The sequence below is a fragment of the Corvus brachyrhynchos genome, unplaced genomic scaffold, assembly GCF_000691975.1.
Source record: "Corvus brachyrhynchos isolate BGI_N302 unplaced genomic scaffold, ASM69197v1 scaffold22, whole genome shotgun sequence".
Taxonomy (NCBI): domain Eukaryota; kingdom Metazoa; phylum Chordata; class Aves; order Passeriformes; family Corvidae; genus Corvus; species Corvus brachyrhynchos.
The window spans coordinates 2,372,102-2,385,894 of record NW_008238355.1 but is presented as its reverse complement, the minus strand read 5'-3'; the positions used below and the strand labels follow the sequence as shown (position 1 = coordinate 2,385,894).

The following is a 13,793-nucleotide window of genomic DNA, read 5'->3' as shown; positions in this document are numbered from 1 at the left end:
TTTAGTATTTCTAATACAGAACTTTTAATAAATAAGGGGCATGTCTTCAGAGCACTGAAAATATCTCTAAGGAAAAAAAATGGGAAGGGGATTTTATTCACTTAGCATGTGACTAGCCATAGGTGATTTTGTTGGCAGGAGAGCAGAACTATTTTTTAAGTACTTGACTCTTGGGCTGCCTGAGGTGGGTGAGAGCCCAGAAGGCAACACTTCAGGCTGGTTTTGCGGTGCATGTTCCAATGCGAGCACAGCTCTTGGTTGGCCACACAGATTGCAGGATTTGCAGGACTCAGTGTTAGTTCTGATACCAAGAGGTCACAGTGTTCGTGGGCTTGCTCTGAATGGTGGTGTGAGGTTGCTTTGGGTATGGATGGTCCAAGCTTCAGCACTTCCATGTACTGCTGGGATTGTGTTGGGACCAAAAGCTGTTTCTTAAAAACCAAACCCAAGCAAAACCCAAATGTGTGTAAAGGATGTGTGCTCAGAGAAATAGATAGTGTGTGTTAATTTGCTTTGTGTTATGCCTCTGTTCCAGTTGGTGCACTACGTGTGGAGTTTTCCCAGCCCGTAAACCTGGAAGAAGTGGCAAGAATAAACCCAGAGGTCAAAGCAGGAGGTCGTTTTGCTCCGAAGGACTGTATAGCACTTCAGAAAGTAGCAATAATCATACCATTCAGGAACCGAGAGGAGCACCTGAAGTACTGGCTCTATTACCTGCACCCAATTCTCCAAAGGCAGCAACTAGATTATGGAGTGTATGTTATCAACCAGGTAAGATGCTAGAGACAACCTTTTATACAGCTGTCACAACAGTGCCCATGCCCCTTAAAATAGAGGAATGGTTGCTTTACTTTGAACAGCAGTAGGTTGGCAGGCAGGGATAAGGTTGCTTAAAAAGAAAAAACAAAAGAAAAAAAGATTTGCTTCGATGCTTTTGATGGAAAACCTGAGATCCCCTCTTTATCTCAGGTACAATTCACTCTTAATAGCTTCTGCTTAAAGAAATCACTTGATGAGAAGGAAAAAAAATTCCTAATAGCACAACCCAATTTAATATTTCTTTCCAAGTGTCCTTTTTTCCCAGCTGCTGCCAGAATGGCATGCAGAGGTTTTTAAGGTGACAAGTTGGCATTAATGCCTAGTTTGGTAGTGGATGTGCCATAAGTGTGTCGGATTTCACTTTATCAAGCACCTTCTGTTCATGTTAGTGCACAAAGTCAGGATGGAGAAAGCAAAGCTCTGGCAGTGGGGCAGGTAAGTGGTTGCCTTACGGTGAACAGAACAGAAAAGAAACAAGCAGTCAAGGGCAGGTTCTTGGGGTTTTTGGTTTTGGGTTTTTTTTTTTCCTTGATATCTGGTGGCCTTTAAACAAAAGGCATAAAAATGCACATTTCACTCAAGACAAGCTGTCTTAATTTATAGCATAATGGTGTTTAAATAAGTGAGTGTTGTTCACCCTTGGAAAGGTTTAAAATGTGCAGGCATTTGTACAGGATGCAGGGTGAAAAAGGCAGATGCAGTTCTGAGAGCCCCAGCAGAGAGCACCTTCTGGACAATCCCACTGCAGTTTCTCTCTGGGAGATCTATATTTATATCCTGTTTTCTCAGCTCAGTAAGAACTGAGATGAAATAGCATGCTTCTTTAAATGTTAACTCCTTAAACTTCTGCTTGGATCAGCTGGTGTGTTTGGGCATATCAAACACCATGAATATTTGAAATGGTCACCCAAGCGATGCATTTCATCACAGACTTGAAAATAGGGGGAGACCTATCCCGAGAGAGAAAACTGGTACTCCATTACTACAATTTCCCTTACTTTGCTCATTTCCAGGGTGCCAAAGATCGGCACAAAAGAGATTTCTGCGGATTAGCAATAGTTCCCAAGCGCAGCAGCCAAGATGGTTTGGTGTCTGTGGCCTGGCAGCCACACTGGTGAGGACACAAGGCATTTCTACAGCATGTGGACTGGCACACTGTGCCCTAGAATTGAGCCCTGTAAGGAAACCCTTCCTGTGTAACTCAAGGAGCAGCTGCTGCCACTGCGGTGCAGCAACACGGGGCCAGCCGCTGCCCTCCATCCTTCGGGCTGCGTTTCCTTGCACGTGCAGCATTTTCCTGTGCGAGTTGTGGGTGCCACAGGGCTGGCTGAGCTGCGTCCCCACTGGTGGGGGGCCGGTGGTGCCGGCGGCTGGACAGTGCCTTCCTGCTCTGAGCGAGGCTCGGAAGGGAGGGTGAGGTGTGGCTTCCAGTAGTGGTCCCGTGGTAGGGGCCGCTGCTTTCCCAGGCGGATGTAGCTCCCGCCAGCTGTGAGAGCTGCCTGCCCATCGTCTGGGGGATCACCTGGGGGAGAGCAGCCATCTCCATTGCGAAGAGCTGGCGGTGCAGCTGTGTGCGGTGTTTCCCCATCGGTGGTGTTCCAGGGTGAGGAAAGCAGTGCCGGTGCCCATAAAGGCAGGCAGTGTCCGAAGCCCGGTTGGAGTCCCCGCTGCTGCTGTGATAGTGCATGCTGGCTTGCATTGCCCTGTGTTGCTGGCTGCTCCTCTTCTGTGGTGCTGCTCTCCAGCACTAGGGCTGTCTGCTTTACAGTTAACTCTCACAGAAGTTTTTGAAGTAAATGCTTTTTCTCAGGTGCTATCCCTTGGGCATAGTTTGAGTGAGAATGAAATGCAGTATGCAGGGTATATATGCCCTGGCCACATCCAGCAGATGTAGGTTAGCAGGTAAGACTGCTTGATTTGTAAAATAAACATTCTCCTTCTAAATGCCTCTAATTAGCTGTGTCTAGAAGGAGTGGAGTGGTCAGTGGTAGTAAACCTGCTGGATGCATCTCCCAAGGGTGAGGGGGAACACTGAATAGAGACAGATGCAGAAAATGTGTTAATTCTTCCAGAAGTACAGTAGGAAAACAGTCTTATTTCTCTGCTGTCTTGACAATTGCTTTTCTCTTTTTCTTGTCTGTCCTTCCCTTTGCATCTGCCCTCCTTTTTTTTTTATTTTATTTTTTTTATTTTATTTTTCCTTCTAGTGGGGAAATATTACCTTTACTTGTTAATCCTGTCTATATCAAAGCAGTCACTGAAGCAAGGAGAATTACTGTGTGATCTGGTTCTTACACGCTGCCTACATGCTCTTCTGTGCTCCGCATCTCATAGAAAGAAAGAGGAGCGCTGAGCCCTGCTACTGCTGCACTGGTAATGTCAAACTTCTTCCTTTCAGCGCAATGTGTTTCTGTCACAAGTCCATTGTGTCTCCACCATGCTGTTCTTGTGTGTCTGAATGCCTCTGAGTAGGACTTGGCTGAAGTCAAGGGGATAATGTTTGTAAAATGTCTGGCATGTAACAGGAGCCAGTGGAAAATATGTATTATGTTTCACCTTGCACACTCCACCCCTAGAAAAACCCAAATCTGGTGTGTGGAGTAGCTGCAGTAGGATTTTTCAGGTAAACCTGAAATGAGGACACACAGCTGGGCACACTCTGCCCAGCGCCCATCGATGCCACACAAGTGACGAATTTGCAGCATCTCCCTCAGCCTCACTCACTGCCACCATTATCCGTGTGCTCTCCCGCACCTGCGGCCATTGCCACACAGATGCTCAGGTCTAGAAATTAATATTCTCTCTGCATTTCAGCCCACGTAAATGCCTATGCAGCCAGACTAAAGTTTGGGAAACGGGAGACTCGGCCAATTTCCTGAAAACTGGGCAGTTGTTCAACCATTTTCCACTGGCCCCTGGTGCTATTTGTAGTGTCTTGGTAGCAATTTTCCAGAGAGGTATGCGTGTGTGTGTGAGTGTGGAGTGGTTGGGGCATCACTCTTATTCATGTTACTTTGCAGAGGGTATCAGGTGTGTGGGCAAAGGAGGGGATTGTGCTCAGCCCCTGCTTACCCTTGCAGTGGTGGGGGAGGCAAGTTTCCACTGTGGCTGCTCTCTCCCACTGCCCAGTGTAATTGTGCTGAGGCACAAAACACCCTTCCACAGAGAAACACCAAAGTATCTCCTGGTATCTCTCTATGGCTCTGGAAATCTGTTTCTGCCTGGTCAAGTCCACTGGAAGAAGGACTTTCCCATGGACATTGCGTGTGCGGTTCAGGCTGTCTCGGTGTATCCCTGATGTAGCTAGCAAGCCCCGCTGGAAGTAATGGCTCTCTCCTCCTTGGCCAGTAACATGCATCCTCACCATCACCTCCCTGAGACCTGATGAGTGTAGGATCTGGGTGAAAGAGATGGCAGGCACAGGTCATCTGTGCTGTCTGCAGGAGGAATCACAGAGCTGCCTCCTACATGGATGTGGAAGGCAGAACGAAGTTAGGACATGTGGCTTCTTACTGGTTTGCATCCCCTTTAGTTTGAGTAACTGTTCCAAAAACCTCGATTTTTTCTGTTTAGCACTAAAAAAAAAAAGGAACCCTCCTTTGGTAGGTCCGGCTCAACAAACCACAGTCAGCTGATGTAAGGGATAGGAAGTAAAAAAGCCTGGATGTTGTTCTGCTCAGGCTGATCATTCACCTCCAGGTACAAGCAGGAGTTGGTGTCAGACCTTGCAGGACTGAGGCAGCAGTGAGTTCTGGGAGTGACAGAGAGAGTTAATTCAGGAGCCAGAAGCAGGTGCTGGGCACCAGCACTGAACTCAGACATGGGCGAAGTTTCAGAACAAGAACATTGGGAAAAAATTTGTCAGGAAAAAGAAAACAGCAAAAATGTGCTTGGACTACAGCTTTTCTGGCTGAAAGCCTATGAAAGCATGGAGGCTATGTCTGGTGCTTGAGTGCATTGTCAAACCAGCAGTCCCCTGTGCACTGCCTTGCTCTTCAGGATAATGCTCCTCTGTCCAAGCAAGGCCAAACGAATCCATTTCTTTGTGACAAATAGCAGCATCCATGAGATGACAAGCTGCCAGGCAGAGTTGAGGGATGGAGGTTTTTCCAATTCTGCTTTATCTGCTTTCTCAAAGGTCACCTGTGGGTACTGCACTCTGTGCTGACCTGGAAGGAATGTCAGCACAGCAAGTTTTCACAGCTCTGGTTTGTTGTTTGGGTTTTTTTTCCAAAATGTCTGGGATCAGTTAAAGATGGCGGCCTGCAGCGTGCCTGTGAGTTTTGAGAGATCTGAATCTCAGATATCACAAGCACACCAGTGCTTCTACATTACTTTAGGTAAAGAAACAGAGCTTCTGCAAAAAGCAAAACCTCTTGTCAGTCTTTTTGTGTTCCAATACGTGCAGTAAAGCCCCACGTATCTCCTGGGACAGAAAACCACCCTCCTGCCCTCAAAGCAGTCACAGCTGATAACAGCCTTGCAAAGTTTGCTGCATGAGCTACGTGCTCGCTATAAAGTTACTAAGAAATGGCTTGGAGAGGGTTCTTTGTTTTCTTGTATTAGTTGTGGTTCCCTTCTTCCAAGTCTTCTGGATGCCGGAGCGTGAAGCTGTGCGGCCATCTGGGAGTAGAGTGGCAATGCCCACGTGAAGTGTCTGCCCTGTGTCCCATCCCTCTCCATGCACAGGGCTCCTGTGTGAACTCTGCCAGGGTCCCGTGGGTGAAGTGGCAGGAAGGATGCCGCATGCTCTTGGTGCAAAAGTCTCTGTGCTTTGAGGTTTTTTGGTGAGAGGTTTAAAAACACAGCTCCTCATAGCACTGTTAATTTCCATGTGTCAACCCGGAAGAGTTAGAGGCTACCCAAAGGCACTGGTTAATTACAGCTGAGCCTCTGCTGGTAACAAAATCGGTGTGAAGTGCCCTTTGCCTTGAATTTCATTAGGAAACGAGCAGCCAAAGGGTATGAAATGAGTTCCTAGACTGGTCCAATGGTTGCTTTGAGGTGTGAGCACATTGCACTTTGCACCAGCACCAGGACTAGTCCCCCTCGGAACCTTGGAGCCAAGTTTGAGTTTGGTACCGTGGGACCTGAGGGGTGCTGGGCAGTTAGGGCTGGTAAACCCCTTTGCTGGGGAAAGAAAACCCTCCTATCTCATGACCTCAGCCGCTTCCTCTCCCCAGCCTCTTTGTTCCACTTCCCTTCATTTTCTGTACTCAAGTTTTCATTGCTCTCACTTTCTGCATGGTGGTGATCATCCACCCACCACCTTATTATTATGTGAACCCTTTTGCTTTGGGTGAGGATGCTGAGAATTTGCTCAGATCCTCTTCCATGAAAGCTTACTCCTCCCTGTGAAGTCATTTATGCCCAAGGCAGGTGATTAATGTTTTTGAAAACTTTGGTTTGACACTTGCATTTTAAAACCTTCATTTGGAATATACTTGGGGCTGTTTCAAGAACCCGAATTGGCTCTTCAGCAGCAGATCCATTAACCAGTCTGGATAAAACAGTTACCAAAATGATTGCTTATTAACCAGGTAAAGCTTTTACAGAGGATGTGGTGTTATAAGCTGCTGCTCCTTGTGCACAGTATTTTATCCGTCCTTGATGTGCATCCCATGTTAGGTGTGGGTAGTGCAGGGTGGGGGGGACGGCTTGCACAGTGGGGGAGTCCTTTGTATTGACAGTGCTCCGAGAGCGTGGAGAACTAAAGGTAGAATGGATTTGGCAGTCTTGGTTTCCAGGCTGGCAAAAACCTTCAGTATATATGAGCGAAGCCCTATGAGTTTCTTTCTGCCTGCTCTGTTCCCTTGTACAGAGTTTGCGTAGGAAGCTGCTGCTGCAGAGTGGCATCTTGGATTGAAAATCCTTACTCTCAAACCACCAGTATTCCTGAGTTTGTGGGTATGATTTTTTTAGCTTTTCAAAGTACGCAGCAATCTGTGAGCTGTACTTGTGCCCAGATCCACATGTGCTTTTGATATGTTTCTGCCTGAAAAAGGCCAAACAGGTTCTCCTCAGGTGCTTCATTGCTTGGGGAGGAAAGTGGAGATTTTCCTGCCCTGCTCTCTGCCAGTCCCTTCGTTAGCTGTGCTTGCCCTGGGATGAGTATGCCCTGCTGTAGTGTCAGCTGTGCTCAGGTCCTTCCCATCAAGCTGAGAGCCTTCCTGATTTCATTTTTCTATCAAGGCCTGCAGGACAGATGAACAGTAGTGGAAGAGCACCAAAGAAGGGGATGTGCCACCGCAGCAGTGGCAGCATCCATCTCTTGAGCCGTACCCCTTGCAGGCAGCAGCTCGTGCTGGCCTGCCATCCAGTAACCAAGCCTGTGTGTTCAGCCACGTGCTGAACCTGCTTCCCAGGGCACAGGGAGCATCCTACTCCTGTGCGTGCATGGCTGCCCAGGGCTTGGCAGAGGGGCAGAGGTGAGCAGCAGAGCATCAGACCTTGGCTCCTGGTGCCGTCTCATGCTTTGCAGATCAGGTCTGGCGTGTGCTCACACATTGCTCAGCCACTCACAGCCATGTTGTGGCAGAGCTTAGGAGGAGGGTGCTGAAATTCTGGCCACAGCAAGGTTTTGGTCCATGGTCCTTTGTCATGGCTGTAAGCTAAATAAATCACTGCCAGTGTTTCTCTCTGTAGCAAGAGTCTCTTCTTCCAGAGGAGCTCACCTCTTTTTGCTTTTCTTTGCTGCTCCAGGAAGCCCCACCTGCTTGCCCTGTATCAGAAAATTCAATCCTTAAATGGCTTTGCGCGGAGCAGGACACAGGGACCGCTCAGTATGGTATCAAAACTGCCTTCTTGGGGGCCTCCCACCCAGAGATGGGAGCTGAGCTGGGTCCAACCTTTCCTCAGCCGTTTTTCCTGCCCCCATGGTTTGTGGCTGGGCCAGGTGTCATTGTCCTGCAGGCAGCATTTGGGGTCAGGGGAGGTCTGCTGCAAACATGCCATGGGTGCTGCAAGGGCAGTGCTCGGGCTCAGGCTTGGGCTCGAGCTCAGTCCATCGGAGGCATGTCAGCCCTCTGCAGCAACACCAGCATCTGGCAACAGGTAAGAAACTGCTGATATCAACTGTCAAATTTAAGTCACTTAACTGTTTTTATTTGTTTTTAAATTAGGATGGAGAAGAAGAATTTAACCGTGCTAAACTGCTGAATATTGGATTTGCAGAGGCCCTGAAGGAGTATGACTATGATTGCTTTGTGTTTAGTGATGTAGACCTCATCCCCATGGATGACAGGAACACCTACAAATGTTACAGCCAGCCACGGCACCTCTCTGTATCCATGGATAAATTTGGATTTCGGTGAGACACCTTTTGGAGTGGCATCTTTTTCCTAACATCACTGCTAGCCTTGCAGGGCAGGCGCAGTGTTACACATCCCCGCCCACCACTGAAAGCATGGGAAAGCGTCTCCCCAAAAGCCTGTCTTAACGTGCAGGTCCCTGCAGGGAGTGGGTGGCTGCAGGGGAGCAAGGCAGAGAAATGCAGCTGAGCAGTTTATTAAAATTCACAGCTTCTGGAAGGTGAAACGTAGGGTGAGGAAGAGCTAAGCTCCCTTCATTTTGCAGATGGCCACATACCCCTTCTTGTGTTTCAGTCTGGAAGCTGGAAGACAGTGTTTCCACCCTGTCTGAAAAGTGAGACGCCCTCACACAGTGAGGATTATGTGCAGCTTTAAAAAGACTGCATCAGACACTATTTTAAGAGCAAGACAAAATTTTTTTGGCTGTTTGGTTTCATGCCACTGAGAGACCTGCCCTGGTATGTGAGAGCAGCACAAAGTGAATTTCTTGCAGCATACATTTGGGTTCAGCAAGCTGTTCCGAACAAAAACGTGTCTTGCTTTTCCTTTCTGGTTTTTGTTTTGTTTTTTTTTTCCCTGTCCCAAATGCCTAAGGGGGAGTTTAAAATCTCATCTACAAAGTGAAAACTGGTTGTGACCCTGTGGTGGCCAGTAGTGCTAAAGCTATAGCAGTGGTGGTATTGGCAGGGTCCCTACATGTCTCCACTCCAGACCCAAGCCCTGCTTGGAGCAGGACTGCCACTGGCACTGCAGCAGCTGCAGGTCTTTCTTTCACTAAGGTGAAACTTAAAACAGAAATGCATGGCCCTGGGGATTCCACTGCTTGTTAAGGCAGAGACAAGTCTGTACTAGGTCCTGGTAATCCCTGTGTGAACCCTCTTGTTACGCTCTGGGTCGGTCTGAATTTCATCTCCCCAGTCGCCTGGTGAATTGTCCCGTTTCAAGTGGGAGCTGGTTGGCTGTCTGTATGCAAGGTCACACTGCCAGCTCAGTTTTGGGCTCCAAGCTTCCTTTTGGGGCACTAAGGAGTGTGGAGGTGAGTGGTAGAGCTGCAGGAGGAGAAAGCTCTGCGGCCCATCCAATGGCTGTCTGAGCTCTTGCCACTTGCACGGCATTCATGTCGCCTTTGTTGAGGTGATACACATCTCAGCCTGTCCTTTGAGGACAGCGTGCTGCTTAGTAAAAGGTTGCAGCTACTTCCAGTTGCAAAATACTTCTCAGATGTATTTGGGACTGACTCCCCCCCAGTTCACCCTCCCTCAGTTGAGTCCAGGGTATCCCTGTGGCAGGAAGGTGCCTTGCAGTGCGTGCTGGCTCTGTATGGGCTGGGTGAAGGGCAACAGCAAGCCCTTTTCAGGCAGGCAGGCTGCCCCTTGGCTTGCACCTCTCCTCCTCTAATGTGCTCTTTTCTCTGCTTCCAGGTTGCCTTACAATCAGTATTTTGGAGGCGTGTCTGCCTTGAGCAAAGAGCAGTTCACAAAGATCAATGGGTTCCCAAACAATTACTGGGGCTGGGGTGGTGAAGATGATGACATTTATAACAGGTAAATACATTTTCCTCCTTGGCACCCTGGGGTACATTCAGGGTGGGGATGAACACAGACCTGCTGCTCTCACCTGGGCATGGGGGGACATGGGGTGTCACCTCTCCAGGAGGTGAAGGTGGTGTGTGGGCAACCTGCTGGCTCAGCAAGAACATGTTCCTGCTGGGTGCTGGCACCCCATTTCTCAGCTCCCAAGATGCGGTGGGGAGTGGGTCTGGTTGGAAAAGTCCCAGCCCTGTCCCCTCCCCCTCCCATTGTTCATTCTCCCTGTAGCCTCACAGGCATCCACACCAGTGCATGGGCTGGAGCAGTGTGCTTCTGGTCTCCCAGCACTGGCTCAAAGCAGGAGATTCAGGAGGGTGGATGAGACCTTGACCCACCTTGCCCAATGCAGCCCATGATTTGTTTGGCTCTGCAGCATTGTAGCAGATCCCTTTGTTCCCAGGAGAGTTCCACTTGTCAGGCTGTAAACAGCTCTGTATGATGCTGTGAGCCATGTGAGCTTGACTGGAAGGATGCTGAGCAAGGCTCAGAACTGCAGGAGAGGAGGAAGGTGTTCTCACAGGGCAGGCTGCGAAGACCAGGGTGAAGAATGAACATGGGGTTGTGGTACCTTACAGCCTCACATATCCACAGCATTCACTAAGAGAAATCATCATGAAGGGCTTGTATTTGGAAGCTGCCTTCATGTTTCTCAGTGACAAAACCACTCTGTGATCTTTTCTCTGGGGTTTCTGAGCTCTTCCAGGCTTCAGGAAGGCTCTTCCAAAAAAAAATTGTACCTTCCTGAGATTTTGCACTTCTGTTAAAAAACCAAGAGAAGGACAGCCTTCTAGCAGGGCATTCAGAGCAAGGTGGCAGTCCTTTCTTTTTGGGGCACTTGGGTTTTGAGTAACAGAAGATGCTACATAGAAGTGAAAAGGGAGAGGCAAAGAAGAAATCAAGTACCTTTCCATCACAGGCATCCATGAAATAACTGTGCAGGTGCTTTGTAGAGAGCATGCAAACGAAGAAGGGCTGCCCCTCACCCAATAGGTCCCAGCTGGGACCACTGTGATTCCAACCATGTGTCTCCTTTATGCTGCTTCACCACCATTCACCTTGGTTTTCCCCAGTGCTGTAGCTTTCACGTCATGAAAACTAAGTGCTCTGTCTGGCTCCTATCCAGATGGGTTAAAAAGTAGATGACTCCCACTCAAATTGGAGTCTGCAGCCTGGAGCAGGGTTAATGTGGGCATTGGGTGTTGGTTGGAGGAGATGGAAGTGTGAGGGTGTGGTGAATTATATTGATGTTGGCAGGGGAGGTCTCTACTCCCCATGATAGATAGTGTCTGTGTGGAGAAGGACTGGCTTTCCTTCCTTGTGTTGGCAAGCCTGGAAGTGCATGAGTAACATCCCTCCTCAAAAAAAAAGTGGGTAAAACCAATGGTTATTTGTGGAAGGTGCAGCAGAGCATCCCACATCCATTGGGTGTTCAATGTACTTGCTTTCTACAGGCTGGTGTTTAAAGGGATGGGGATATCGCGTCCAGATGCGGTCATTGGGAAGTGCAGAATGATCCGGCATTCCCGGGACAGGAAGAATGAACCCAACCCCGAGAGGTGTGTCTCATCCCGTCGCACAGCAGGTTTAGGGGCGCCTCCTGCCCTTGCTGCTCTGACTGCTTGACTTTCTCTTTGCCGTGCACAAAGGTGGAATGTGGAAAGGCTGCAGCCATATCCTCCCTGACTGAGCTCTCTGCTCCTGCTCCATTAAGCTACCACCTTCCCCTTGCCAGTTTATTACCTGATTATAGACCTTTTCCCCAGCATTGCAATACAGCATGAAGGCCTCTCCTCTTGTTTTTATTTCTTAAATGCAGGAAATTAGATTCCGAGCAATTGTTTCCAGCTTGTCTTTGGGGTATAAACCTCTGCTCCAGTGCAGAGCTGGAAAAGGACCTGTGTGATTTAAAAGCTTGGCTGTTTCTTCTAGCTAAAATTTGACCCCATAGGGATGCCTTGGCCCACTGCTCAGGCTGGCCACGTCTTGGGATGTTTATGGCACTGATACTCAGGTTGTTCTTGAAACACCTGTGATGCTTCCTGAGAGGCATGCAAAGATCAGATTGTTTAAACATTTTTTCCTTTCTTTGTTGTTTCCACCCTCTCCCTCACTTTTTTTTCTTCCCCTCCTGCAGGTTTGACCGAATTGCTCACACAAGGGAAACGATGAATTCTGATGGCTTAAATACATTATCCTACAAGGTGTTAAGAACTGACAAGTACCCTCTGTATACAAAGATCACAGTGGATATTGGCTCCCCCAATAGCTAACATCAGAGACACAACAGAGACTTGCCTATATTGCCCAGGATATCTGGCCTCACTGATGGATTATATCTGCTGGTTTTATAACAGTTGCAATGAACCAAAAAAAAAAAGGCCTCTTTTGGCATGCCAAAGTGTCTCCAAATTGGTTGGACAAGTGCGTTTCTTAAATTTCTTAAAAATTTCAAACTTGACTTTACACAACTTTCTAGCTCCTTGTTGTTTTGTAAGTCCAGAAGCTGTACATACGAGTTGTAAATAGTTACTTAGCCAGAAAATGTTGAATCTGATCTATTTTCTGCAGTACTCCCCCTGTTGAGTTAATTGCTTGACTCAAATTTTACTGATTATGACTGTGATGTATCAACAGTTACTCCCCATGACATTTGGTATTTTGAATGAGGTGCATGCAAGCATTCTTTTTAATTCATTCCCGGTTTTACTTTATGAAGGACTGTAAAATGCTGCTAAAATTGTCCAAGTTTACGCTTTGCATTAGATTTTTTTAATGGAGACAGCATAATACAACTTTTTTCTCATCGTGACCAAAACAAACATCTCCTCTATGTGCAGAGCAGGTGTTGAACAATCAAGTCTGGATTCAATGAATGTCATTATTTCTTTTAGTCTCAAAAGAGGCTTTGAGTGAGTTGAGACAGTTTGCCAGAATTTGTGGGTGAGTTCCCTGCATAGGGTGGGAGCTATACAGATGGCCTTTCTAAAAACCACTGGCTTCAGATAACATTACTTCTGGATATGATAGAGATTATTTGCTTCAGCACAACACCACCTGGGATTTTTTCGGGGAGGTGGGGGAGTTTAGAGAGTGGTGGGTTTATGGTGTTGGGGTTTTTTCCCTGAAATAAAGATTAATTTAATTGCACAATTAAATTATGGCCTTAAAATTTGCTAACGTGTTACCAGTGGTAGGAAGTTACCACGCTATTTAAGTATTGTCTGAAGCTTCCTAAAACCAAAATTTTCTTTTACAAGGTTGTGCATAAAACTTGAAATCTTTTATTACTTTTGTTGTTGTTGTAACATTTTAATAACTTTTTAAAGTAATTTTTATATCATAATCAGTATATTTAATACCAGATTAAACTAGGGTGCAGTAATAGGATATGATTCAAAGCCTCCTTTATCTTTGGACTAGTAAGCTTTTCATGTGTGTCATTATATATAAGCCATGTATTTTGTTTGCTCTGCGTATTTGTCTATTAAATCTCCTGCGGTGCTGAGATACTCACAGCAGGGCTGACATCCAAATGATTTTTCTTTGCCTAAAGCCTGTTTGCAGTGTGTGTCCTCTTATCTGGAACCTCCCTTCTGATTGTCTCAGGCTTGAGGGGCATGCACATTCTGCAGTACTATTTTCTGTCAGTGCACCAGGGCACCACCTGTGCAGACCCTGCTTTTCCTCCCCTTGACCGTGTATGAAAGCCTTGAGTGCTGACACCCAGGGAGCTGGTTTAAGTGACTTAAGCTCTCAGAACTGAGAACTGAATTCCTTCTGGTGAGTACTTTGCCACCAGCTCTGACCACAGCAATTTGCACTTCCTTGGCCTGTGCTGAAGGCTGTTAAAATCAGGGACACTTGTTGTATTGGGGATCATCTTCAGCACTGCCTTTTTTTTTTTTTTCCCTTTGATTGGTTTAGTTTGGTTTTTTGTTGCATTTTTTGAGACCTGAAGGTTTTGCTGAGCCCTTGCACTGCAGGGGTGGGATCCTGCAGGGACCAGGGAACAGTGCATTTTTTCTTGGGCCAGCAGTGCCTCACAGGCTGCATAGGGACTTTAAATACTAGATGC

At 47.4% G+C, this 13,793-nt stretch overlaps 1 protein-coding gene across 1 annotated transcript; it reads left to right on the top strand.

Moving 5' to 3' along the window:
• The first annotated feature begins 511 nt into the window (after window positions 1-511).
• B4GALT1 (beta-1,4-galactosyltransferase 1) lies at window positions 512-13,251 on the top strand. Its single transcript, XM_008634589.2, has 5 exons — window positions 512-771; window positions 7,941-8,128; window positions 9,551-9,673; window positions 11,170-11,274; window positions 11,853-13,251. The coding sequence occupies exons 2-5, from the start codon at window positions 8,052-8,054 to the stop codon at window positions 11,986-11,988; spliced, it is 441 nt and encodes a 146-aa protein (XP_008632811.2). The 5' UTR covers window positions 512-771; window positions 7,941-8,051; the 3' UTR covers window positions 11,989-13,251.
• Window positions 13,252-13,793: the final 542 nt, after the last annotated feature.

Bases quoted from the DNA above. Each gene is read 5' to 3' on its own strand.
- B4GALT1 (XM_008634589.2), top strand. From the start codon at position 8,052: ATGGATGACAGGAACACCTACAAATGTTACAGCCAGCCACGGCACCTC. The intron at 8,129-9,550 runs GTGAGACACCTT...CTCTGCTTCCAG, and splicing joins ATGGATAAATTTGGATTTCG to GTTGCCTTACAATCAGTATT. The intron at 9,674-11,169 runs GTAAATACATTT...TGCTTTCTACAG, and splicing joins GATGATGACATTTATAACAG to GCTGGTGTTTAAAGGGATGG.